At 50.4% G+C, this 25976-nt stretch overlaps 1 protein-coding gene across 4 annotated transcripts; it reads right to left on the bottom strand.

Moving 5' to 3' along the window:
* Window positions 1-1482: 1482 nt before the first annotated feature.
* Window positions 1483-25834, bottom strand: LOC125628609 (uncharacterized). 4 transcript variants are annotated; one of them, XM_075123964.1, is made up of 6 exons: window positions 25730-25834; window positions 21965-22053; window positions 18290-18416; window positions 8125-8238; window positions 6750-7790; window positions 1483-2059 (listed from the first exon to the last, which is right to left on the bottom strand). In XM_075123964.1, the coding sequence occupies exons 2-6, from the start codon at window positions 22004-22006 to the stop codon at window positions 1917-1919; spliced, it is 1467 nt and encodes a 488-aa protein (XP_074980065.1). In that variant the 5' UTR covers window positions 22007-22053; window positions 25730-25834; the 3' UTR covers window positions 1483-1916. The 4 variants fall into 4 exon arrangements, 2 of the variants coding, with proteins under 2 accessions (XP_074980065.1, XP_048689722.2); XM_048833765.2 differs by lacking the exon at window positions 1483-2059 and having other exon boundaries at window positions 5949-7790; window positions 25730-25833; XR_012666288.1 differs by lacking the exons at window positions 1483-2059; window positions 6750-7790; window positions 8125-8238 and adding exons at window positions 10748-11599; window positions 11675-11913 and having other exon boundaries at window positions 25730-25833.
* Window positions 25835-25976: the final 142 nt, after the last annotated feature.

Here is a 25976-nt window from a genome sequence, read left to right as displayed (position 1 = left end):
GACCGCAGTATATCAGGTGGCACCTCAGAGTGTGGAGCAACCCCTCACAGTGGGTTTCTCTTTCCTGAAGGCTGTTTGGTCAACCAGTTGGATATTCATTTAGTTTGACAAGATGTAACTCAGATTTATTGGAGACTTAGAGACAAATGACCATTTTGCTAAAGTCATTGTTTCTTGCTTTAGCTTTGCTTTTCCCCCCATCCCTCCATGATGACGTGGAGAAAGTTCAAGTGCAGGTCAGTCAATGAGAACTCTCTTTGTTAGCATGTCCAGTAAATGGGAAAGAGTGGTATTAAAATCTCCACTGGGAAATGGTGAACAAGACTCCCAACTATCTGGAAGAAGTGCATATGATCACAGTGTAGTTCAGTTGTTTAAGTCAATATTGTCTCAAATGTTCTGAGGAAGGAATTCCACCCTAAGTGATTTTGAACTAGGCAAAATGCCCATGTGTTTGGTTCCCAAAGCATCTGTAACCCAGGCCTTACAGAAGATCTCTCCTAGCTAATCCTTTGGTAGGGGAAGTGCTGCCCTTGATGATGCAGATGTTGAGGAAATAAAAGTGGGGTTTCTGTTGAATTTATGCTTTGTAGGTGCTACAGATGTGTATAAAATGAAATCAGTGTTGAAAATGTAACAGTTTAAGAAAAATAGCCATTTTTTAGTAGAAATGCCAACTCTGGTAACTAACAGAGATTCTGATCCAGGCCTGTATCAAGTCACTAGTCTGGACCTGTGCCACCAAATTAAAGAAAATAGGGCGTGTTTGGGGAAGCCGTTCTGCCCTAGCACTCCTGAGATTTGGAGTGGTTTGGTAAAGGATTCTACTTCAGAGAAGTGTAAATGTACCCTAGCCATGACCAAGGATTCGGAAAGAAGGGGGGGTAGAAATAGTACACACCCAGTTCTTGGTTTTCACCCAGTAAAGGACGCTATGGTGACCAATGGCCCAAGAAAAACAAAACAAAAAACCAAGACAACTTTCAATTTTCCAGTATAATTCAGGTGATCACATAATTAGGCTCTTACTCTTTAACCCATAGGCCAGCCTGCTGGCTTGCTTTATGATATCCTGCCTTTATTTATTGGTTTGATGGGATCCCCGGGGTAAAACCTGGCACTGTGGGACCACTGTGCCTCCTTAACTCTCCTGCCTGGGTTCTCTCACATAATGCTATGCCAGTGACAAGCAGCAAACCCCGCCAGGCACTGTGATCACTCAGCCATTGGCACGTGGAGCCAAGCACCCAGCTAAATTGCATGAATGCTCCCCGAGCCACTCATGAAAAATACGGAGAGGCACCAGGCAATCACCCCAGCCTTACACCCCAGAAACATACCGTCTTACACTGCTCAAGACTCCCTTGAACAGTGCAAGCTCATTAATTAATTTGGCACTTCTTCTAAGGAAAGTGGACATGCACCAGCCTGTGTAACCTGAGCAGAGATTCCCCAAAAGCACTTCAACCAAAACCACACTGGTTTAGGTAAAATATAAAAGAGATTTATTAACTACAGACAGATTTAAGTGACTATAAGTAGCAGACATAGAGACCAAAATTAGTTACGTAATAATAAAAATAGAAACATTCTAAATTCTAACTTTAACAGACTAAGCAAGATTTGAATGAAACAGTGTCTCACCCTAATAGACGTTACAGGCAGCTCACAGGTCTCAATACTCAGACTGAACTCCCTTCCAGTCTGGGGCCAATCTCCCTAGTTCAAAGTCTTTGTCCTCCAGACGATCTTCCAGGTGTTGAGACGGAGTAGGGGGAAGAAGCCAAGTGATTATGTTATTTTCCCTCTTTTATACTTTCTTCCGGCTGCTAGAAAGATCCTTGCTGTGACATCGGCTAGGCTGTCCCCATTACGTATGTGCCCTCTCTAAGGAGCCTCTGGGAGAGTGATTCTTCTTAGTGGGCCATCAACGCGTCTGGCCAGCGATAGCTTCTCCTTTGTTGCAACCGAAAGGCTGGCTCTGGGCGTTTCCCAACCTCACAATGTATTTCAGTAACACATACAGCAGTGCTCCACACTTCACATACAATGATCGCACCTACAATTGAAGAAGATATTAAGGTTTAACAGACCAAGGCATGCATTGTACAGGACATGTCAATCATATGACAGTGGCGAATAGGGGGATTCCAGCGTGCTTTGAGGGACAGAGTATTGCACGCCCGCTCCCCCCCGCCCATGTGCACATTGCCATATCAGTGGGAGAGCTTCTGCTAGTGACAAAGCTACCGCCTCCTGCGGAGGTGGATTAGCTAAGCTGACGGGAGAGCTCTGTTACACCGGTGCAGCTGTGCCGATGCACCATTTGAAGTGTAGACGAGCCCCAAGACGCAAAACCACAGAATCAGAACTCTAAACATTTGTGTGTCCTGCCGTCTGCAGTTGGAGCCCGACATGTTTATTCCCTGATTGGTTACCATCATTACCACAGCATGGTAGTCCTTGTTACCCAATCAGGCAGCCAGTTTGGGATTCACGGGGAAGGAATGTCCCCTGAAGGTGTCTCTCTCTTTGCCTCATGAAACTTTGGATCCAAAGAATGAAGGATGATTGTTCCCATGGCATCTTCTGCGACTGTAATCAGTGACACTGAACTAGGGAGTCGTGTTCGACAATTTTCCTTGGGCTATTGGTCACCATAGCTTCCTTTACTGGGTGAAAACCAAGAACTCGGCATATACCGTTTCTCCTTCTTTCCGAAGCCTTGGCCTTGGCTTGGGTACATTTACGCTTCTCTGAAGTAGAACCCTTTACCAAACCCCTCAAAATCTCAGCAGTGCTAGTGCAGAACAGCTTCCTGAAACGTGGCCAGTTTTTCTTTAACTTGGTGGCCCGGGTCTAGGCTAGGAACTAGATCCAGGCCCGCACCAGAATCTCTGTAAGTTACCGGAGTTGGAGTTTCTATTAAAAAATAGCTATTTTTCTGCAGCGATTTAATTGTATACACGTTTGTAGCACCTACAAAGGGTAAATTCAAGAACAACAAAAAAACCCACTTCTATTTCCTCCACATCTGCATCGTAAAGGGCAGCGTTTCCCATAAAATAGTATTAGCTACGAGAGATCTTCTGTAGGGCCTGGGTTACAGATGCTCTGGGAACCAAATATAAGAGCATTTTGCCTAGTTCCAAGTCAGTTACTGTGGAATTATCTCCTCAGCTCATCTGAGACAATATTGACTGTTAAACCAGCAGTTCTCAAACCGTTTTAAGGGGATTGCCAGGGTCGGCGTTAGACCCTGGACTAAAGGAAAAGCCCCCCTGCCTGGGGTTGAAGCCAAAGCTTGAGGGCTTCAGTCCCCCCGCCGTCAGCAGGACTCAGGCTGCAGCTTCATATCCCCTGCAGAGCTCAGGCTACTGCCCTGCCACCTGGGGCTGACGCACTTTGGTTTCCGCAGAGGGGATAGGGGTCATGTAGAAATTTTTGTTGTCAGAAGGGGGTCACGGTGCAATGAAGTTTGAGAACCATGGACTTAAACAATTGAACTCCACTGTGATCATCTGCACTTGCTTCAGTTCGTTGCACAGTTTGGGGTTTGCTGCTGTTCACCATTTCCGAGTGGAGATTTTAAATCATGGCTGTTTCTTTGTTAGCATGTCCAGTAAATGGAAGAGTTCTCTCCTGTTGACAGAACTGCACTTGAACTTTCTCCGTGTCATCATGGAGAGGTGGGGGAAAAGCAAAGCTAAAGTGAGAGGTAATGACTTTAACAAATGGTCATTTGTCTCAAAGTCTCCAATAAATCTGAGCTCCAGCCTGTCAAACTAAACAAATCTCCAGTTGTGTGACCAAACAGCCTTCGGGAAAGGGAGAAACCCACATCGCAGAGAGGTAGACGACATGAAAATGAAAGTATCAAGTGAAATTCCAGAGCAGGTTACATCTGATGACTCAGAACTAGGACAGGAGATTCTCCCATCACATTCTCCTCTGATCCATTCAAACCTGCTTCACTCAGCACTGATTTTTGGAGAGGTGGGACTCCCTGGAGCAGGAAGTGGGAGAGGGGGTTCTGGTTCCACCTGTGTATCAAGTCCAGTTCATGTTTCCTTTCTTTTTCCTTCTCCTCCATTTCTTTACCTTGCAGTTCCAGGGCCCTTTGGTACGCAGCTTCTTGTCTGGCATTCTCTGCTTCGATCTGCAGTCACTGCAACTCCATATGTCTTCTGTGTTCCTTTCCCCTCTCTTCTGCCTGTAGTCTGTACAGCTCCAGCTTCTTACTAGTTTCACTTCCATGCAGTTTCCTGTTTCTTTCTCCCTACTTCCCTTGCCCAAAATAAGCAAACAGAGAATAACTGGTAACTTCTTTGACTGATCTTCAGCCTCTACATTTAAAACTCACATAAAATCACCACCAGTGTCTCAGAGCAACAAGCCGTGCATATGATCCTGCTCAACTGCGCCACTGTGATGGGTTCCCCCTGGGTTCCACCTGGAACTGGGGTATCACTGAGACCCCTGACCCACCAGCCTGGGTTTCCACTCACACTGTACTGCTATGACAAGCTGCCAAGCCCTCCAGGCTTCACCCTGCACTTCCACCAGTGCACATACAGGTAGGGACACACCCAGCTGCAGGTACATACACATAGGTTCTTTAACTGGTCCCTGCATGGGAAGGCACAGTTAAGGCACCTCTCATTTTCTAAGACACGCACCCCCACCTGGAGGGAAACCCAAAATGATACCACCTTGTGCTCCACAGAGAACTGTACAGCATAAGCTCATGAAATTCACCCCCTCCCTCAATGTGGAGAGGGAATATAGGACAGCTTTCTGCCCCAAGTTATGACTTCCATGCACTGATTTTAGACAAAACAAAAACAAGTTTATTAACTACAGAAGATAGATTTAAAGTGGTTATAAGGGATAGCAAACAGATCAAAGGAGATTACCTAGCAAATACACAAAACACAATCTAAACTTAATATACTAAAGAGATTGGCTATGAGTAGCAAAGTCTCACCCTAAATGATGATTTAAGATGGTTGCAGAGATTCTTAAGGGGCCAGCTGCCCTTCCTTGCAGCTTAAAACCCCCATGTATTCCTTTCACAGGCTAGAAACCCCTCTAGTCTGGGTCCAGCACTTCTCCCCCAGTTCAGTCTTTGTTCCTTAGGTGTCTCCAAGAGTCTCTTTGGATAGGGAGTCAGTGAAGAATCCTGATGATGTCACTCCACTGCCTTAAATATCTTGCATATGGTGGGAACCATTTGTCTCCAAGCTTGGTTCCCATGCCTTTCAGTGGAAAAACATTGGTATTCCAAGATGGAGTCCAGTATTCAGTGATCTGGTCACATGACCCCCATAGTGTAATGTGACCAGTGTCATAATCCCATAGTGTCATTCCAGAGGACATGCTTCCATGCTGATGATGCTCGTTAAAAAAACAACGCACTAATTAAATTTGTGACTCTTTTTTTTAACGACCGTCATCAGCATGGAAGCATGTCCTCTGGAGTGGTGGTTGAAGCGTGAAGGGGCACACAAATGTTTAGCGTATCTGGTATGTAAATACCTTACAATGCCGGCTACAAAAGTGCCATGTGAACACCTGTTCTCACATTCAGTTGACGGGCATAAGAAGCAAGCAGCATTATCATCTTTAAATGTAAACAAGCTTGCTTGTCTTAGCGACTGGCTGAACAAGAGGTAGGACTGAGTGGACTTCTAGACTGTAAAGTTTTACGTTGTTTTGGTTTTGAGTGCAGATATGGAACAAAAAAAATCTACATTTGTAAGCTGCAATTTCAAGCTAGAGATTGCACTATGTTACTTGTATTAGATGAACTGAAAAATACTATGTTTTATCATTTTTACAGTGCAGAAATCTGTAAGAAAAATACTATAAACTGAGCACTGTACACTTCGTATTGTGTTGTAGCTGAAATCAATATATTTGAAAATATAGAAAGACATCTACAAATATTTAATAAATGTCAATTGGGATTTTATTGTTTAACAGTGTGATTAAAACTGAATAATCACGTGAGTTCACTGTGATTAATGGACAGCCCTAGTACTGAGTTATGAGCTTTGATTGAAAGTTTTCCCGAATTCACAACACTCATAGGATCTCTCTCCCGTGTGGATTCTCCAATATCTAGTAAGGCGTAAGCTGAGAGTGAAGGTTTTCCCACACTCAGAGCATTCATAGGATTTCTCACCTGTGATTATTCTGATGTTGAGCAATGTTTGAGCTGTCAGTAAAGCTTTTCACACTCATAGCATTCATGGGGGTCTCTCCCGTGTGGATTCTCTCACATGTTGTAAGATCTGAGCTGTGAGTGAAGGTTTTTCCTCACTCTCAGCATTCATGGGGTCTCTCCCCTGTGTGGATTCTCTCATGTCTGGTGAGCTGTGAACCGCAATTGAAGGCTTTCCCGCACTCACCGCATTTATAGGGCCGCTCCCCGGTGTGGATTCTCTGATGTTTAATAAGGTTTGAGGTGGAAATGAAGCTTTTCCCACACTCACAGCATTCGTAGGGTCTCTCACCCGTATGGATTCTCTCATGTCTAGTAACATCTGAGCTCCTACTGAAGCTTTTCCCACACTGAGAGCACTGAAAGGGCCTCTCCCCTGTGTGGATCCTCTCATGTGTAGTAAGATCTGAGCTGTGCGTGAAGGTTTTCCTGCACTCACAGCATTCATAAGGTCTCTCCCCCCTGTGCATTCTCTCATGTCTAGTGAGCTTTGAACTGCAACTGAAGGCTTTCCCGCACTCACCGCATTTATAGGGACTTTCCCCCGTGTGGATTCTCTGATGTTGAATAAGTTTTGAGCTTGCAATGAAGCTTTTCCCACACTCACAGCATTCATAGGGTCTCTCTCCCGTATGGATTCTCTCATGTCTAGTAAGGTCTGAGCTCCTAGTGAAGGTTTTCCCACACTGAGAGCACTGAAAGGGCCTCTCCCCTGTGTGGATTCTCTCATGAGTAGTAAGATCTGACCTGAGAGCGAAGGTTTTCCCACACTCACTGCATTCATAGGGTCTCTCCCCTGTGTGGATTCTCTCATGTCTAGTGAGCTCTGAGCTGCAATTGAAGGCTTTCCCGCACTGACCACATTCATAGGGCCTCTCCCCTGTGTGGATTCTCTGATGCTGAATAAGGTTTGAGCTGGAAGTGAAGGTTTTCCCACACTCACAGCATTTATAGGGTCTCTCTCCCGTGTGCATTCTCTCATGTCTAATAAGGGATGAGCTCCTAGTGAAGGTTTTCCCACACTGAGAGCACTGAAAGGGCCTCTCCCCCCTGTGCATTCGCTCATGCGTAGTAAGATATGAGCTGAGAGTGAAGGTTTTCCCACACTCCCGGCATTCATAGGGTCTCTCTCCTGTGTGGATTATCTCATGTCGAGTGAGGTGTGAGATGCGATTGAAGGTTTTCCCACACTCACAGCATTCATAGAGTTTCTCTCCCGTGTGGATTCTCTGATGTGCAATGAGGGCTGAACATTCACTGAAGTTTTCCCCACACTCAGTGCATCTATATTTTCTCTTTCCTCTGAGGATTTTTTGTTGGGCTGTGGTTTCTTTGAGGTCCTTTTGAGTTCCCCAACAGTAAATTATTTTTCCCATTTTCTCCTCTGGCTGGTTTCCCTGCTCTCTCTCTGGACTGCGCTGAATCTCACAGACTTTTCCCTGTTCATGAATCGTGGGCTCTTTCTCTTTGGATCTTTGCAATAATGCTCCATGCAGTTCCACTTGCTCAGGATCTTCCTGCTGAGAATTCTGCTCCTCATTCTCACTCACCATCCCAGCACCTGCTGCAACAGAGAGAGAAACCTCAAACTGGGATGGAAAAGAGATGACCATACCAAAATAAGTGCTGGAGAGATGTCAAAAAACAGGAACTGAATTCCCCTAAACTCTTCCCCCAAATTCTGTCTTCACATCCCATCCAAATTCTCAGACAGAAGGAAGGAAGCTACTGCCAAGTGTCAGTTAGGGTCTGTAGGAAGCCCTGAGCTATATCTGCTGTGACAATATGACACCTGCTGGGGACAATCCTGAACTGAGAGCTCTCAAGCTCTTTGTAGGGTATCCTCAGATTTTTTGCTCAGGCACTTACAGATTCTGAGTTGGTTAAATGTTCCTCACCTGTGCAGGGACCTCTCAGGATCTCTTTTTCCTCTGAATCCTGGAGGTCTGGGACCCATGGCTCTTTCCCTTGTTCCAGCTGGGAGATCACATCAGGTTTGGAAACTGGAAACCCTGTTCAGATGAAAGAAAACAAGGAGATCAGGTGAATTTATATGACTTTGTCATGAAAAATAAATATTTATTTAAAACCCAGTCCTTAGTAAACCAGTGAAATCCCAGGGCCAACTCCTCAAAGATGCAGAACACTCTGCTCAAGAGGGATTGAAATACACACATATCTGCTAGGAACACACACAGACACACACTGTGACAGTCTGTAACCCTGTATTCACTCTTTTGCAAAATTATGATATATTTTGTACAAAGTATGCCTTGTCAGGTATCATTTGGAAACCGATAATACGCTGAACACTTTTGTCTTGTTAAACTGTGTGTTAAAATAGAAACACTGCATATATAAAGTGTGACAGAGCTCCTTCTCCGCCTCAGTGGGTTCCGCGCTTCCTCTTAGTGGCAGGCTGGGGTATTCCTCTCCCCCTCAGGATTTCCCCACTGTGACATTATTGACATGAACTGTGACCGTATAGATCATTGTTGCAACCAAGGTCCTATAGTTGCACCAAATCTTGTACAAAGGAGGTCAAGTGAGGTGTCTATGAAAAGGTTGTAATTTCCTGGTTATGCTATCTGTATGTGTGTATCATTTTTGTATTTGAAGTTATAAATATTGGCTATGTACTTGTATCTCACTGTTTGATTCTAAGTATCATTAGTAAAGCATTTGGTCAACTTCTTGAGAAAGAATTCTTCAGATTAAGTGCCCAATCAAGAAACACTTAACTGACAATGGACCTTGGGAGACTCCAATCCACATCTGAGGAGCCCTCCTGGGATGTTCAAAGTAGCATGTGAGCAGTGGCTGCTGCCTGCAAACTGAGTCATGCATGGACATGTGACTTGCCATGTGACCCCAAACTCCATCTTGCTGCTGTGATTTTCCACAGTAAGAACAAAAAGATCCTTTCACATGGCAGAGGATATAAAAGACCCTGGAACCCCCTCCATTTTGTCTTCAATCCTGCTTCTGACCTCCGGCGGAACTGTGTTTGAAACTGAAGCTCTGAACAAAGGACTGAACGACCCATCCAAGCTGGGATGTTTGTACTCCAGAGACTTGATTGGTTTAAATCAGCAGTAATACCATTAAGCCTGAAACAAGCCTTGACTAAGAATTTTACAATTGTTGTATGTATTTGATTCCATTTAACCAATTCTAGCTATCTCTTTTTCCTTTTATGAATAAAATTTTAGATTTTAGATTCTAAAGGATTGGCAACAGCGTGATTTGTGGGTAAGATCTGACTGGTATATTGACCTGGGTCTGGGGCTTGGTCCTTTGGGATCGGGAGGACCTTTTTTCTTTTACCGGGGTATTGGTTTTTCATAACCATTCATCCCCATAACAAGTGGCACTGGTGGGGATACTGGGAAACTGGAGTGTCGAAGGGAATTGCTTGTGTGACTTGTGGTTAGCCAGTGGGGTGAGACCGAAGTCCTCTCTGTTTGGCTGGGTTGGTGTGCCTTAGTAGTGAAGGACCCCCAGCCTTGGGCTGTGACTGCCCTGCTCTAAGCGATTTGTCCTGAATTGATACTCTCAGTAGTGTCCTGCCAAAGGCTGCATCGTTACACCCACGCCCCTGGGTTTATTGTCCACACCTTGCCTGAACAGGTGAAGCCCAGCCTTCTTGACTGGGAAAGAGGGAGGGGAGCCTCAATCTCTGGTAGCCCCTCCAGGCATGGTGACAACAGGCCAGATACCCAGTTCAGTCTCTCCCCTCTGGTGAGTTCTCTTCCCTAAAAACCTCCGGTGCCTGGAAGGGCTGTTTGCCCTGTTGGGCAGGGTTTCCCCTGCCTTTCGCCTCTGTATGTGGGGGGGGAGGGGGTTTCTCTCCTGGCGCCTCTGCACCGCCCAGCTCTCCAGTAGCGTACCTGCCTCCCACAGCTCCTATCACGTGCTCATATCTGGCTGGAGGGGAGGCTCTTAATGGGTTCTAGCAGGCCCCTTGATTAGCCCCATGTGTCTTAATTAACCTGGAGTAACCCCTGTTCAGTTACCAGGGGGAAAGGAACCTGCTTATCCTGGGGCTAATATACTGGCCTTCCACCACTCTCCTGTAGCCCTCTGGCTTGACCCCGTCACAAAAGATATAAGATTTTACTTATATTTACATTTTATCACAGGGAAGACTTGAACCTCACATCGACAACACATGGAGCCTGTCACCATGACTCAGCTGAAAACTGAAGATGTTTCTAGCACCAAGGACTGAATTATAAAAAGAGGAGGGGAAAACCCTTGATACGCTTTCTCTCCCACCCCTTTTCTCTCTGCTCATGACATCAACAACTCCTGAAGAACTGAACTTCGGGAGGCGGGGCCCCTGGCTGAAAGGAAACCCAGCCTGTCACAGCATATGGTGAGCAAGAGACATTTGCTGTGCATCTATTTTAGCTTGTTAAGTTAGACGTTAGTTTGCGTTTCATCTTTTATTTCTTTTGTAAGCAATTCTGACTTTTATGCCTCCTTACTGTAGTCACTTAAAATCTTTTCCTTCTGTAGTTAATAGGTAAAACAACTTTATTGTTTGGATTAAAGTGTATGAGAAACGCCACTTGGGATAACAAGCCTGGTGCATGTTATTTTCCATTGATGAAGTGACAGACTTTCTATGACCTTGTTCCGTTTAGTAATGTGCTGGAGAGTGCAAGACACACATTTGTGGGGGGAAATCTGGGACTAGAGAATGTGCCGGTATTCCCCTGTGGTGTAATTCACGAGTGGCTGAGTAGTAGCATTCTGTACTGTGTAGCTGGGAGCGAGTTACATGCTGGACAATGTGTGTTAACTGGCCAGGAGTGGCTGTTCTCACAGCAAAGCAGTGTGAAAGGTATCCCAGGTTGGAGAACTGATGGGACACAGCTATTCGACAGTCCAGAGTGTACCCTGGGTAATGTCGCAGACACTCATTATCAAAGAGGCTCCTAAAACACACAGAAGGTAAATGAATGTCTCAGAAAGTGAAGACTCCAGACAGCGAGCAAGTCTCCCAGGAACCGCTTCTTGCTGACAGACAGGTCCAGAGACAATAAGAGAGTCCTGGGGAGTCTGGGAACAGTCAGCATAGGCTGATGGGGTTCTGTGCAGTAAGGAACAGGAAGGGCAGGGAGATCACTGAATGCAGGATCTCAGCAGTACTAGATGTCAGGAAAGCGCATACTGCGGCATTAGGGAATCTAGTGAGTCAGGTGTAACGGGAGGGAATATAAAAATCTCTGGATGTGGAGAATGCTGGGAAATTAGCCGCTATAATTCAGGAGTAACATATTCTATTTCCTCTGGAAAAGCAGAATGTGAGAAATAAGAATCAGGCCAGGTGACTTCAGGAATGATGGAGCCCAAGATCCAAGGAGCCTGCAAGGAAGAGAGATTGTGGCTATTGCAGATGGGGTTGGGGGAGCAAGTCTCTCAAGATGTTTCACTACCAACCTAGGCCATTTTCACACTCTGGGGTGCAATCCGGAGCAGTGAGGAGTTGTGTCATCTGTAATCCTGGGTGACTTTCAGTGTTCTGCTGCTGGAGCTCCCGTGTCTGGATGTTCCCAGCCAGCATTCAAGGACGCACTGAGTGTCTGTGAGATAAATAACCCTGGACCAGCAGCTCTGACTCCAGCCGCCTGCTTCTTACACCCCAGGCACATTCTGGCTTCCAGCAGGCTTGGATACACCTGGCAAGAGATAGCAACATCTGAATTTTCCCAAAATCATGTGCTCTGCAATGGCTGCTTTTCCTGGATCATTCAGAGGAATAAGAAGGATTGCTTGCTCCTCAAAAGAGACAAATGGCCCAGCTCATCACTTCAACTGGAGTTGGCTATCACTTGAATTCAAAGACAGCACCGGATTAATTTAGATTAAGACTACAACAAGTTTAATAACAAAAGCGTTAAGGTGAGTTCAGGTGTAAAGGAGAAGGCCAGAAATGGTTACAAGCAAGTGAAAGTGAAAAATGCTTTCTGGAGACTAGGACGACTTAACAAAACTACAATCTTGGTTCAAGGTAAGATTCTTACCATACTACTTTCCAGCAAGAGGGCAGATCACCCCCTTACTCAATATCTCCCCCAAAGTCCAAAGGGCTTGGCTCCTTTGTCTTCTTAAATGAAAGATAACTTGGGATTCCCTGCCTCTCTTTTGTATAGTTCAGTGAACCTTTGAAAGGGAGTTTTCTGAAGGTTCCCCTCCAAAGTAAAGGGCATTCAAGCTGTGAGGAAGGAGACCTGGAGTCTAGTGATGAACGAAGTTCAATCCTGGTTTCTTCCCCGGCTGGTGTTTGCTAAAATGGAATTTGGTCTGTTCCTGCGATAACCTCCCTTGCCGTGATGCTGAGTGGTTACATCTGCCCCTTGTTAGTTTGATGGTTTCTTTTATGTAAATTGCATTCCCATTGTCTTTTAATGTCCCTTGAAAGTGCCTTCAAGGTGGCAGAACCACCTGCCTTTGCCTAGGGTGAGGTAAGTTCGACCCTGGCTGGCAGACACACTTTAAGAACATCATTTGCAGCGTCTGTAATATTGAATTTGTCCTCCATACATACACCATGCAATAATATTAATGAATACGATGTCATTAGGTTTCTATTGGTATTAGGGCTGTCGATTAATTGCAGTTAACTCACACGATAAACTCAAAAATATTAATCGTGATTAAAAAAATTAATCACGATTAATCAGTTTTAATCACACTGTTAAACAATAGAATACCAATTAAAATTTAATATTTTTGAATGTTTTTCTACATTTTCAAATATATTGATTTCTATTACAACACAGATTAAAGTGTACACTGCTCAGTTTATATTTTTATGACAAATATTTGCACTGTAAACATGATAATAGTATTTTTCAATTCACCTCATATAAGAACTGTCATGCAAGCTCGTTCTTGTAAAAGTGCAATTTACAAATGTCTATTTTTTTGTGTTTTAAAATCGACATTTGTAACTGCCCTCAAAACCAAAGCTTTAGAGCCTACAACTCCACTCAGTCCTACTTGCTTACATTTACAGGATATAATGTTGCTCACTTCTTATTTACGTCACCAGAAAGTGAGAAAAGGCGTTCACATGGGACTTTTGTAGCCAGCATTGCAAGGTATTTACGTGCCAGATATGCTAAACATTGGTATGGCCCTTCATGCTTTGGCCACCATTCCAGAGGACATGCTTCATGCAGATGACGCTCGTTAAAACAATAATGCGCTAATTAAATTTGTGACTGAACTCCTTGGGGGAGACTTGTATGTCTCTGGCTCTGTTTTACCCGCATTCTGCCATTTATTTCATGTTATAGTAGTCTCAGATGATGACTCAGCGCACGTTGTTCATTTTAAGAACACTTTTACTGCAGATTTGACAAAATGCAAAGAAGGTATCAATGTGAGATTTCTAAAGATAGCTACAGCACTCGACCCAAGGTTTAAGAATATGAAGTGCCTTCCAAAATCTGAGAGGGACAAGGTGTGGAGCATGCCTTCAGAAGTCTTAAAAGAGCAACGCTCTGATGCGGAAACTACAGAACCTGAACCACCAAAAAAAAAAAAAATCACCCTTCTGCTGGTGGCATCTGACTCAGATAATGAAAATTAACATGTTATCGGTCTGCACTGCTTTGGATTGTTATCAAGCAGAACTCATCATCAGCATGGACACATGTCCCCTGGAACGGTGGTTGAAGCATGAAGGGACATATGAATCTTTAGCACATCTGGCATGTAAATATCTTGTGATGCTGGCTACAACAGTGCCATGCAAATGTCTGTTCTCACTTTCAGGTGACATTGTAAAGAAGAAGCGGGCAGCATTATCTCCTGCAAATGTAAACAAACTTGTTTGGCTGAACAAGAAATAGGACTCAGTGGACTTGTGGGCTCTAAAGTTTTACATTGTTTTATTTTTGAATACAGTTATTTTTTGTACATAATTCTACATTTGTAAGTTCAACTTCCATAATAAAGAGATTGCACTACAGTACTTGAAAAATACTATCACTTTTGTTTTTTAAAGTGCAAATATTTGTAATGAGAAATATAAAGTGAGGACTGTATACTTCCTATTCTGTGTTGTAATAGAAATCAATAGATTTGAAAATGTAGAAAACATCCAAAAATACTTAAATAAATGGTATTCTATTATTTTTAACAGTCTGATAAATCACGATCATAGAATCATAGAATATCAGGGTTGGAAGGGACCTCAGGAGGTCATCTAGTCCAACCCCCTGCTCAAAGCAGGACTGATCCCCGACTAAATCATCCCAGCCAGGGTTTTGTCAAGCCTGACCTTAAAAACTTCTAAGGAAGGAGATTCCACCACCTCCCTAGGTAACACATTCCAGTGTTTTACCACCCTCCTAGTGAAAAAGTTTTTCCTAATATCCAACCTAAATCTCCCCCACTGCAACTTGAGACCATTACTCCTTGTTCTGTCATCTCCTACCACTGAGAACAGTCTAGAGCCATCCTCTTTAGAACCACCTCTCAGGTAGTTGACAGCAGCTATCAAATCCCCCCTCATTCTTCTCTTCTGAAGACTAAACATCCCCAGTTTCCTCAGCCTCTCCTCATAAGTCATGTGTTCCAGTCCCCTCATCATTTTTGTTGCCCTCCGCTGGACTCTTTCGAATTTTTCACATCCTTCTTGTAGTGTGGGGCCCAAAACTGGACACAGTACTCCAGATGAGGCCTCACCAAAGTCAAATAGAGGGGAACGATCACGTCCCTCGATCTGCTGGCAATGCCCCTACTTATACATCCCAAAATGCCATTGGCCTTCTTGGCAACAAGGGCACATTGTTGATGCATATCTAGCTTCTCGTCCACTGTCACCCCTCGGTCCTTTTCTGCAGAACTGCTGCCGAGCCATTCGGTCCCTAGTCTGTAGCGGTGCGATTAACAGCCCTAATTGGTATCTTAGGCTAGATACACAGTGAAGATTACATTGGCATAAATTATGTTACTCTGGGGTGTGAGTAAACCACCTTCCTGGGCGACGTAAGTTACAGTGACGTGTTGGTGTGGACAGCACTATGTCATTGGGAGAGCTTCTCCTTCCAACATAGCTACTCCTGCTCCTGGGGCCTGGAGTAATTAAGTCGATGGGAGAACTCTCTCCTGTTGGCTTAGAGTGTCAGTAGTGCAGCCATAGCCTGCCACGGCACCTTTTACACACACTACAACCTCAGTGTTACAAACACCAGAGTTATGAACTGACCGGTCAACCATACATGGCATTTGGAACGGACAGCACCCAATCAGGCAGCAAAGACCTCCCGCCCCCCCATAATTAAATAAATAAATACAGAACTGTACTGTGTTAAATATAAATTACTAAAAAAAAGGGGGGAGGGCTTTTAAAAAAAGATTTGACGTGAAAAGGAAACTCTTTTTGTGCATGTTTCATTTAAATGAAGATGATTAAAAGCAGCATTTTTCTTCTGCATAATGAAGTTTCAAAGCTGAATTAAGTCGATGTTCGGTTGTAAACATTTGAAAGAAGAACGATAACGTTTTGTTCAGAGTTACAAACAACCTCCTTTCCCCAAATGTTTGTAACTCTGACGTTCTACTGCACAGGTTACGACTTTAGTGAGTTGGGGTGCTCTGAAAGGTTCATGCCCACTGAAACCAACTCCTTCTTATTTCTTCCAGTCCTCCATTGCATTGCAACTCCCTATAGGACCTACTCCATGGTACATCTCCTTCCCCCTGCCTCCAGACATCCCAGCTCACAGGATCTCTTCACCCCAAACCTCCCCCCAGCACCTCTCTGCTCTCCAACACCCTCCCTCCCCATGCCTGGACCCTCCCAAGGATTGGTATTTATTATTTTTATTACCGTAATGCTCATATCCCCAGCCACTGACCATCATCCCTCTGTGCTGGATGTTCTACAGACACAGAACAAAAACACAATTCCTGCCCCATGGAGCTGACAATCTAAGAATAAGACAAGAGACAGATGGGAACAGACAGGTGGGGGAAGTGTCCCAGTTTGTACACTGAGCCAAATGCTAATGAAGAAATTGTGACATCTTCAAGAGAGGAAATTTACACGAAATAACAAAGAGAAGGATCCTGTTCATGAGGTAAGATAATGGAATGTGGAGATATATTTGGCTGTACAGAGGTACACCCTGCATCCTCCAGCATGGCATCAAGCTGGCAGTGTGATTTGTCTCATGAACAGAAGGTCACAGCCCAGCCTGGCTGTAAAACACTGGAAGGCCTTTGCGTGAGCATTGCTGTAGGACATACGAAAGGCTCAAGGTCTGTACGTCTAGGATCTAGACAGAGTGCTCTGATTGTACTTGATGTGTAACTATTTTTTCCCAAGACTTCTCCTTGCTATCACTGGAATCTCTAGACTTCATTAATTATACTATGACTTGTTTTTTCTCTACACACATCTCAGACTATGTCTACACGACAGAGCCTCAGCTGTACTGCTATAAGTCTCCCATGTCGCCTCTCTATGCCAACGGCAGAGCTCTCTCCTCTCGGCAGAATGAAACCCCCTACAGGCGGCGGTAGCTATGTCAGCGGGAGAGCGGCTCCCACAAGCATAGCGCTGTCCACACCACTGCTTTTGTGGGGATACTTATGTTGGTCAGGGGTGTGTTTTTTTCACACCCGACCGACGGAAGTGTTACCAACAAAAGTGCTACTGTAGACATCGTCTAAGTGTTGTGTTAAACTGGAATATCTGTGAATCTGAGTGTCAGGGGCTGGACTCTCCAGGGAGACTCTCAGAGGGCTCAGCGGTTGGGGTATGTCTATCGCTTCCCTGCTGAGAATATTTTGAAGTGCTGTAAAATCCACATGCAGACTCTGATGTAGTCTGCTCTTGAAAGTTTTGCCAAGATAGCTCTGTTGTTTAGGACCACACACACACACACACAGCTATACTGGCAAAAGGATGAGTGTGGACACAGTTACAGTGGCAAAACGTCCACTACAAAAGATGAAGCAAACTAAATGCCTAGAAACTACTTTACTGCAGAGTTAAGGGTGCCCAGTGCTGTCTCCTGCCTTTCACCGTACGGTCGGTGGCTAAACTTAAATCTCTGCAAACCAGAAAATGAACAGTAAATGTACACACCTTCCCTGCATTGCCACCCTAACCCTGCTCCCATCCCTTCAGCTGGTAGGAGCCACTGGGAATGGTTCTCCAAGGAACTGGGGTATTCTCCATCTGTTCAGGACTTCACATCAAGACTGGATGCCTTTCTGAAAATGATTTAGTCAAACAGAAGGTGTCCAGCTCAGTACAGCAGTAACTGAAAGAAAGTCTACAGTTTGTGTGATACAGGAGATCAGCCCAGATGACGAAATCATCCCTTCTGGCCTTAAAATCTGTGAATCTATAACAGATACGAGGAAGGACTAAGAACATGCCCTTGTTTGTGTTGTGTTCTACAGACGGGAATCCCAGCATTTATCCACATCCCCTCCGGCTGCGTGCACTGGGTCAGGTGTAGCTGTAATCGGATGGTGGAGGGAGTAGTTGGAGCAGCTTGGCAGAGCTGTGACTGTGATATGCAGAGAGGTGCATGTGACCCCTGAGGGACCGAGCCTGCCCCATTTCAGTGCTCAGTGTTGTAGGTTGTCAGTACAGGTGCACAAGGGGGAGTTCTTGCCACTGGGACTGTCAGCACCCTGGTGGGATACATGGTAGTGATCTGCAGGGCAAGTGAAGGCAACGACTCAGAAGAAATCCTCAAGGTGAGGGTAAGGGAGTGGGATCATTTTGTAAGTCGGAGCTGGTTTGCATGGAGTCAAGGCCAGGGTTGGAAGCTTCTGTTCACTATGCGGGACCCAAACCCCAGTTTCACCTTAAACCCAGAAGGTATTTGACCATGTGCTAAACTGCTGATGTGCTCTGTTCCCGCAGTGTCGGATAGCAGGGGAGGGGAGAGGGCTAGTGTGTGTGTCCCTGGCATGTGGGGTGATGCTGAATCAGGGCAGTGTAATGGTTACATTATAGAGATGATGTGAACCTTAATTAGTCACTTCCCTTCTAAGAACCGAGGGGACAGGAACCCTTACCCAGCGAGGTCACATTCTCGTAGTTCTCCTGCATGACGTCTCTGTAGAGGGCTCTCTGAGCGGGGTCCAGCAGAGCCCCCTCTTCCCTGGTGAAATACACAGCCACCTCCTCAAAGGTCACCGGCCCCTGAAAGAGCAAGAGTCCAACCCTCAGTGCCTGCGGCCCCAGTGACAACCCCACTATTCGTGGGGGAAAGGAGCCAGCCAAATGAAAGCTCTGGATGGTTTGTTATCAACAGAGTCCCACCCCCACCCCGCTCATAGTAGCTGGTGGTTAGTCAGGTCGGGCTTCAGCACTGGGAGTCTGGTTCTTCTTCCTAACCCCAGCTAGGTGTGTTGTTTCCTGTTCCACAAATTAGGGCGTTTCCACCTCCAAACCCCACGCGTCTGTGCGGTGAGACCCAGCGCAATGCTGGCCAGAAGAACTCCAGAGCTCACCTCTGGAGCCGGGACAGGATACACGGGGCTGGTCTCAGAGCACGGATAGGACCAGCTGGTTGAGCATCAGTGTGTCCCCCATAGGGAAAGGCACCGGAGCAGTCACGTCCACCTCCGCAGCCGCTCAGAGAAGGGGGGGAAGGGGAGACACGAAACTGTCCCCTGAGGATCGTCCAAGGGAAGGGGAAACGAGACGACCCCAGGGGCGGCAGCAGTATGAGAGGTGGCGGGGAGAGAGTCGGAGAATACGACAGGGGCAGGAGCAGGACTGGGAGTGGGAACGGGATCAGGAGCAGAGGCAGAAGTGGGGTCAGTGTCCCTAGGGTACAGCACCTTTCGACTGGGTTCAGGGGCTGAGGGTACAGGGAGAGAAAGGGGGCCCTCAGTAACGCACGGTGTGGGGCAGGATGGCATCTGCAATTGGGCCCCCAGCTGGGAGGAAAGGCAGCAGTCGGCCTCAAGAGGGGGTGCACCCAGGGGCTCGGGGCCCGCGCTCTCGGCACTGCCCATCGCCACAAGGGAACTGGCGGGCGCGGGCGAGGTGCTGTCTGTGGCTGGGCAGATGGACGAGCCCAGGAACACCCCAGGGTCGAGAGTGGAGGCAGTGGCCTGGGGTAGAGGAGGGAAAGGAGGCGGCAGCGGGACAAATCCGCTGCCCAGACCGAGGCCCTCTGGCAAGGGGTCGTCCTCCCGCTGGGTGACCGGGGTCAGACCCAGGGCCTCGATTTCCTGACAATTGGAGTGAAAATCTCCCCCGCCACCCCAGAGTTCTCCCCGCCAGCAACGGCGGCAACAATTGCCTCAGCGCCGAGGGGGGCACAGATGACGAGGGGGCGGGAGGGGCTCCATCCGAGGCCCCCTCAGGGAGCGACTCCAGGCGGAGGGCGGTGCCGTTCCCCACAGCATCCTCAGCTGGCTCCACCTGTGGGCCCTCTCGGGGGGTGCGGACGGCTCGGCAGTCGCAGCCCCCCTCGGTCTTGCGGGGGGCCTCCTCCCCCTCCGTGTCAAGGGCGGTGGTGAGCCCATGCCTTCCATTTGACGCATTCCCCTCTCTCAGCACCCAGCCCCACAAGGTGGAGGCAGAGGGCTGACTAACAGGGGCCGAGCCGGGGGGACAATGAGGGGAAGAGATACCTCCCGCTGTGGTGGGCCCTCTCCCATGCCCGGCAGCAGCCCTGCTGTCCTCTCCTCCAGGGGCCCCACCAGACTGTGTCTGACGGAGGTGGGGCCCACCCACCCATCTGGGCACCACCCCAGTCTCTCCGGACATGCCCGTCACCTGGCAGAGGTAGCACCGGGCCTCCTCCGAAGAGTAAAGCACCTGGCAATGGGCCCCCTGGGGGGACCCCAGAAAGGACCCCTCTAGCGCCTCCAGCAGGTGGACCTGGACCTGCCAGCGGAAGGACAGGACGTGACAGAGGGCGGGGTCCTTACAGCCCAGTGGGAGGGGGCTGATGAGAGAAAGGGGTTTTCCCAGGGTGGAGAGGAAGAGCAGTAGGGCGACATTGGGAAGGAAGGGTGGGACAGAGGTAAAAACCACCCGCACCCCGAGTCTTCCAGGAGCTCAAGGGGGACATACCTCCCCCCCAGCTGTGGTGACGGCCCCCAAGAGGTACAGGGAGGCCAGTCGAGGCAGGGCGGGGGAAGCTCGATCACCGGTGCAGCGTGGGGATACCTGCTCCTCCGGCTGCACTGGGAAGGGGCGGGACTACAGTATCAATGGGGGGGGAGCAGTGAATGGGGGGGGGCAATGTAATAAATAATAAAGGGGCGCAAGTGCTCCGGGAGGAACATGGCGCAGGCAGCCAGGGGGCTGAGCGAGGGGGAGCAATGGAGGGGAAGGGGAAGGGGAGCAGACTGAAGACAGGTGCGTGTGCAGAACTCAATCTGTGCCTGCTGCTGCAGTCCGGCCAGGTGCTGAGCAGGGTGAAGGAAGCAGCCGTGTCGAGGGGCGCAGAGCCGGCCCAGAGGGTAGGTGGGGGTGGGGGTGGGGGGCGGCAGACGGGCTAGGGGGAGGGCTCCAGGTCCCCACCCCACAAAAGCAGTAGCTACCACCACCATAGGAGCAAACCCCCTGCACAGTGTCCTGCAGCCATCCTGCAAACCCTCCTTTTCCTCCGGCTCCAAAGCAGCAGCCAGCCAGGAGAGACCCCAGGGATGGTGGGGGGTCCTCGCTTCCCTCCGGAGGGCAGGCCGGCAGGGCTCCCCACACAGCAGCAGCAGCCAGGGACACCTCCAGCCAGCAGGGCAACTGGCCAGCCACTGCAGTGGGACGGAGCAGAGGGGCTCCCTCTGACCCAGAAGTGGAGAAGCAGTACCAGAAGTTTAAAAGGCGGCACATCCTGGTTGCTCCAGGCCGCCGGCTTTGCTGCCAAGCCAAGAGACACCCTGCTCCCGGAGGAACCTGGGGAGCTGCCGGGACTGCCACTGGCTGCCAACCCCGGGCAGACAGGGCAGCCGCTGTTCCAGATACACCCCAAGGGGAGGGGAGGAAGTGGCCCAGGGGCAGCCAACCCCAGTCTGGCGGTACTGCAGCCTGAACTGCGGTCAGCATATTGCGGCTGGACTCCCTGCTGACCCAGCGGCAGACCACTCCACCACTGTTAGGCCCTGGGCTGGGACCAGGTGGAGTCGGGTAGGCCCCGGGCCCCCCACTGCTGGGGCAGCAGCCTGCCCACTGTAGGCCAGTGTTCACCTACTGCCTGCCAAAGCTCGGGTGCTAGACTGCTCACCGCTCTGCCCTGCCTTAGGGTTGGGGCCTTGGACCAATGGTGCCCACCCTGCCTGAGGCCTGGCCCCTAAACCGTTGTCTGCTCTGCCCCTGCCTAAGGGCCCAGAGCCTACAGACTCCTGGGTGGCCCTGCTCTTGCCTGAGGATCAGAACCCATATACTGACTGGGGTTCTTGCCTGTTAGGGAGGTCGGGACACTGACACCTGGACTGTTAATTCCCCTGAGACTAGGCAGTGATCCCGAGGACGTGGTGAGGACTCCCTCCGACCCAGACGGAGAGGGACGATTCCACCACCACTGCAGTCTGTTCCTAGAATCTAGGCCACTCATTAAACAAATCCCAGCAGGTTTGTCACACCCCGTCCTCCTCCCTTCCTCCACCCTGTGTATTTCCTGCCCCGCTCCAACCTCCAAACCAGACAGGGCAAAGCTTCCCACCTCCTGTGTACTTACTGTCCCTCTCCCTCCTGCAGGAGCCCACCAGCAACCCCCCGATAATCCCTACCTGAGCTGGCTCCTCTGCAGCCATTTCTCTCCCCTGTCCCATGGGAGGACGGGATCAGCCGGAGGGAAACGTGGGCGTCATTCTGCAGCCTGGCAGGGCGAGAAGGGCAGTTGTGCAGGTTTAGGAACGGGCTTTAGTTCATTTCACATCACGATTCCCCCAGGCTCTTTCCTTGCAGACAGACAGCCTAGATTCTGCCATGCTGGGAAAATGCTTGTTCTCTGCATTACAGTGTAGACCGGGCCCCTCCTTCCAGGCAAAGCCCACACAGTTTTAAGCCCCCCCCCACCCCACCCCCGCCAGTAACAAAGTTTCTGAACATAATGCTAGAAAAGAGCAGAACCAAAGGAGTCACTTTGGAAGAGTCCTTCTGACACTGTCCCCTAGGCAGCCACACCCCAGCAGGAGGAATGTGGAGTCAGGAACTGGGTTTTCCTCTCTCTGATCCTCATCTTGTTCACAGCACAGTGATTCTGCCCAGGGATGCTGCAATACATGTGTCTGGGCAGATCAGAGATCTGGATAACTCTCTCCCCACTCATTTCTCCCACTGCCCCTTTCAGTCACATTCTTCTTTCCCCTTCTATCTCCTTTCCCATGTCCCCTCTCCCTGCCCTTGTGGCTCGGAAAGTCCCATCCTTGGGATGTTTGCTGTCCCACGGCTGGATTTTTTTCCCGGAAATCGCTAACGGGAGGAGAAACGAGGAGAAGCTATTTGGTATGAATACTCTCCAGCACTTTCCCTGCGGGTCTCACACTTTTCTGGAGTTTCTAGCTCAAAATTAACTATGAACAGAGCCTAGGGCTGCCCTCAAGGGCTAGTACCAGCTGGAGAAAGTCAATTCCCAGCAAAGGTGGGGTCCCAGATCACAATGGAGGCTGCAGCCTCTGACCCAGGAAGCTGAATCCTAATATCTAGGGCAGAAAGTTTGAGCCGCCTTCCCTCTTTTAGCAACAACCAGCGCTCTGTGGTAAGAGCAGCAAATTAAACCACCTCCCCAGAGGGACAGTTGTTCATGTCACTCCTTGTCTTTCCTTGCAGTGACTCCGGATTAACACTCGTCCCAATGACACCAGAAGCACAGTTCAGAAAGGATGAGGCCAGAACCCTTTTCAACAGATCACCGTGTGCGAGTGCTCACCCCCTTCCAACCTCCCCCAGCCCCCAGATCTAGGGCAAGGACTCAGGGCAAGAGTTTTCCCTACAGAACCTGCCCACGAAAGCTTATACCCAAATAAATCTGTGAGTCTCTAAGGTGCCACAAGTACTCCTGGTCTTTTTGCGGATACAAACTAACACGGCTGCTACTCTGAAACCTGAAGTTCCTGCAGTTTTCCGGAGGGGAGAGATGCAAAAATCTGTTGGTGGTTTCAACTCACCGTGTTTGATAAGTGGATAGAAAGTTACCACCCCCACCACCATCCCGGCCAGTCACACAGGCAGAGGGAGCCTGGGGGGACGCTTCTTTAACAAAATGGAGGGGGCCAAAATATTGAAGACACATCCATGCCCTGTCACTAGCAAATAATGGCCATCGTGGATCCACCCCAGAGGTGGCTGCATCTTAGCACTGCAGGAAGCCGCCCCTCATGGAGACCCTTTGTCACGGGGTTTGGGATACTTCTGGACCCATGCTGCACTCAGAGGGACCTCCTCATCCCGTGCCAGCTGGAGAAAAGAAAAGGGTCCAGCCAACTCTCCTCATAGCATCATAGAATCATAGAATATCAGGGTTGGAAGGGACCCCTGAAGGTCATCTTGTCCAACCCCCTGCTCGAAGCAGGACCAATTCCCAGTTAAATCATCCCAGCCAGGGCTTTGTCAAGCCTGACCTTAAAAACCTCTAAGGAAGGAGATTCTACCACCTCCCTAGGTAACGCATTCCAGTCCTTCACCACCCTCCTAGTGAAATAGTGTTTCCTAATATCCAACCTAAACCTCCCCCACTGCAACTTGAGACCATTACTCCTCGTTCTGTCATCTGCTACCATTGAGAACAGTCTAGAGCCATCCTCTTTGGAACCCCCTTTCAGGTAGTTGAAAACAGCTATCAAATCCCCCCTCATTCTTCTCTTCTGCAGGCTAAACAATCCCAGCTCCCTCAGCCTCTCCTCATAACTCATATGTTCCAGACCCCTAATCATTTTTGTTGCCCTTCGCTGGACTCTCTCCAATTTATCCACATCCTTCTTGAAGTGTGGGGCCCAAAACTGGACACAGTACTCCAGATGAGGCCTCACCAATGTCGAATAGAGGGGAACGATCACGTCCCTCGATCTGCTCGCTATGCCCCTACTTATACATCCCAAAATGCCATTGGCCTTCTTGGCAACAAGGGCACACTGTTGACTCATATCCAGCTTCTCGTCCACTGTCACCCCTAGGTCCTTTTCCGCAGAACTGCTGCCTAGCCATTCGGTCCCTAGTCTGTAGCTGTGCATTGGGTTCTTCCGTCCTAAGTGCAGGACCCTGCGGATGACCGGGGGGGAGGGGTCTGGGGGCGGCCAGTGGGGGAGGAGTGACCGGGGGGGAGGGGTCTGGGGGTGGCCAGTGGGGGGGGGGGCGGATGACCGGGGGGGAGGGGTCTGGGGGCGGCCAATGGGGGGGGGTCTGGGGGCAGCCAGTGGGGGAGGGGCGGGTGACCGGGGGGGAGGGGTCTGGGGGCGGCCAGTGGGGGAGGGGCGGGTGACCGGGGGGGGAGGGGTCTGGGGGCAGCCAGTGGGGGAGGGGTGGGTGACGGGGGGGAGGGGTCTGGGGGCAGCCAGTGGGGGAGGGGTGGGTGACGGGGGGGAGGGGTCTGGGGGCGGCCAGTGGGGGAGGGGCGGGTGACCGGGGGGGAGGGGTCTGGGGGCGGCCAGTGGGGGAGGGGCGGGTGACCGGGGGGGAGGGGTCTGGGGGCGGCCAGTGGGGGAGGGGCGGGTGACCGGGGGGGAGGGGTCTGGGGGCGGCCAGTGGGGGAGGGGCGGGTGACGGGGGGGGGAATGGGTCTGGGGGCGGCCAGTGGGGGAGGGGCGGATGACCAGGGGGGCGGGTCTGGGGGCGGCCAGTGGGGGAGGGGCGGATGACCGGGGGGGCGGGTCTGGGGGCGGCCAGTGGGGGAGGGGCGGATGACCGGGGGTGAGGGGTCTGGGGGCGGCCAGTGGGGGAGGGGCGGGTGACCGGGCGGGAGGGGTCTGGGGGCGGCCAGTGGGGGAGGGGCGGGTGATGGGGGGGAGGGGTCTGGGGGCGGCCAGTGGGGGAGGGGCGGGTGACCGGGGGGGAGGGGTCTGGGGGCGGCCAGTGGGGGAGGGGCGGGTGACCGGGGGGGAGGGGTCTGGGGGCGGCCAGTGGGGGAGGGGCGGGTGATGGGGGGGTCTGGGGGCAGCCAGTGGGGGAGGGGCGGGTGACCGGGGGGGAGGGGTCTGGGGGCGGCCAGTGGGGGAGGGGCGGGTGACCGGGGGGGAGGGGTCTGGGGGCGGCCAGTGGGGGAGGGGCGGGTGATGGGGGGGTCTGGGGGCAGCCAGTGGGGGAGGGGCGGGTGACCGGGGGGGAGGGGTCTGGGGGCGGCCAGTGGGGGAGGGGCGGGTGATGGGGGGGAGGGGTCTGGGGGCGGCCAGTGGGGGAGGGGCGGGTGACCGGGGGGGAGGGGTCTGGGGGCGGCCAGTGGGGGAGGAGTGACCGGGGGGGGGAGGGGCACAGACAGGGACCGGATCCAATTCACTCCCCCCCCCGCGCCCACTGACCGCCCCTCCCCCACGCCGGCCTGAGGCGGCTCCGGCTCTTACCGGCTTCCTTGGCCTCAGCGCACCGGGCGGAAGGCCCAGGGCGGGGGCGGGGGCGGGGCCGCGGGGCGCGCGGCACAGGCCGGAAGTGACGCCCCGGCCGAGCGCGGCGCGAGGCGGGTCCGTTAGGGCGGTTGGAGCCACAGCGCGCCGCGCGCAGGGGGCGGAGCCCGGAGCGGCCCCACGCCCCGCCCCCCTCCACGCCGGGCGGGGCGGCGGCCCCAGAGCGCAGAGCCGGGGCGGGGGCTGG

This window comes from Caretta caretta, chromosome 28 (genome assembly GCF_965140235.1).
Source record: "Caretta caretta isolate rCarCar2 chromosome 28, rCarCar1.hap1, whole genome shotgun sequence".
NCBI classification, from domain to species: domain Eukaryota; kingdom Metazoa; phylum Chordata; order Testudines; family Cheloniidae; genus Caretta; species Caretta caretta.
The sequence above is the reverse complement of the archived record's forward strand: the minus strand, read 5'-3'. Positions and strand labels throughout refer to the sequence as shown.

What these genes read in the sequence shown, in the direction of transcription:
- LOC125628609 (XM_048833765.2), bottom strand. Translation starts at nt 22,006, where the DNA reads ATGGGACAGGGGAGAGAAATGGCTGCAGAGGAGCCAGCTCAG. An exon ending in CGAGAATGTGACCTCGCTGG is followed by an intron (nt 8,239 to 18,289) that starts GTAAGGGTTCCT and finishes TCATCTGAACAG; the next exon opens with GGTTTCCAGTTTCCAAACCT. An exon ending in CCTGAGAGGTCCCTGCACAG is followed by an intron (nt 7,791 to 8,124) that starts GTGAGGAACATT and finishes TCTCTGTTGCAG; the next exon opens with CAGGTGCTGGGATGGTGAGT.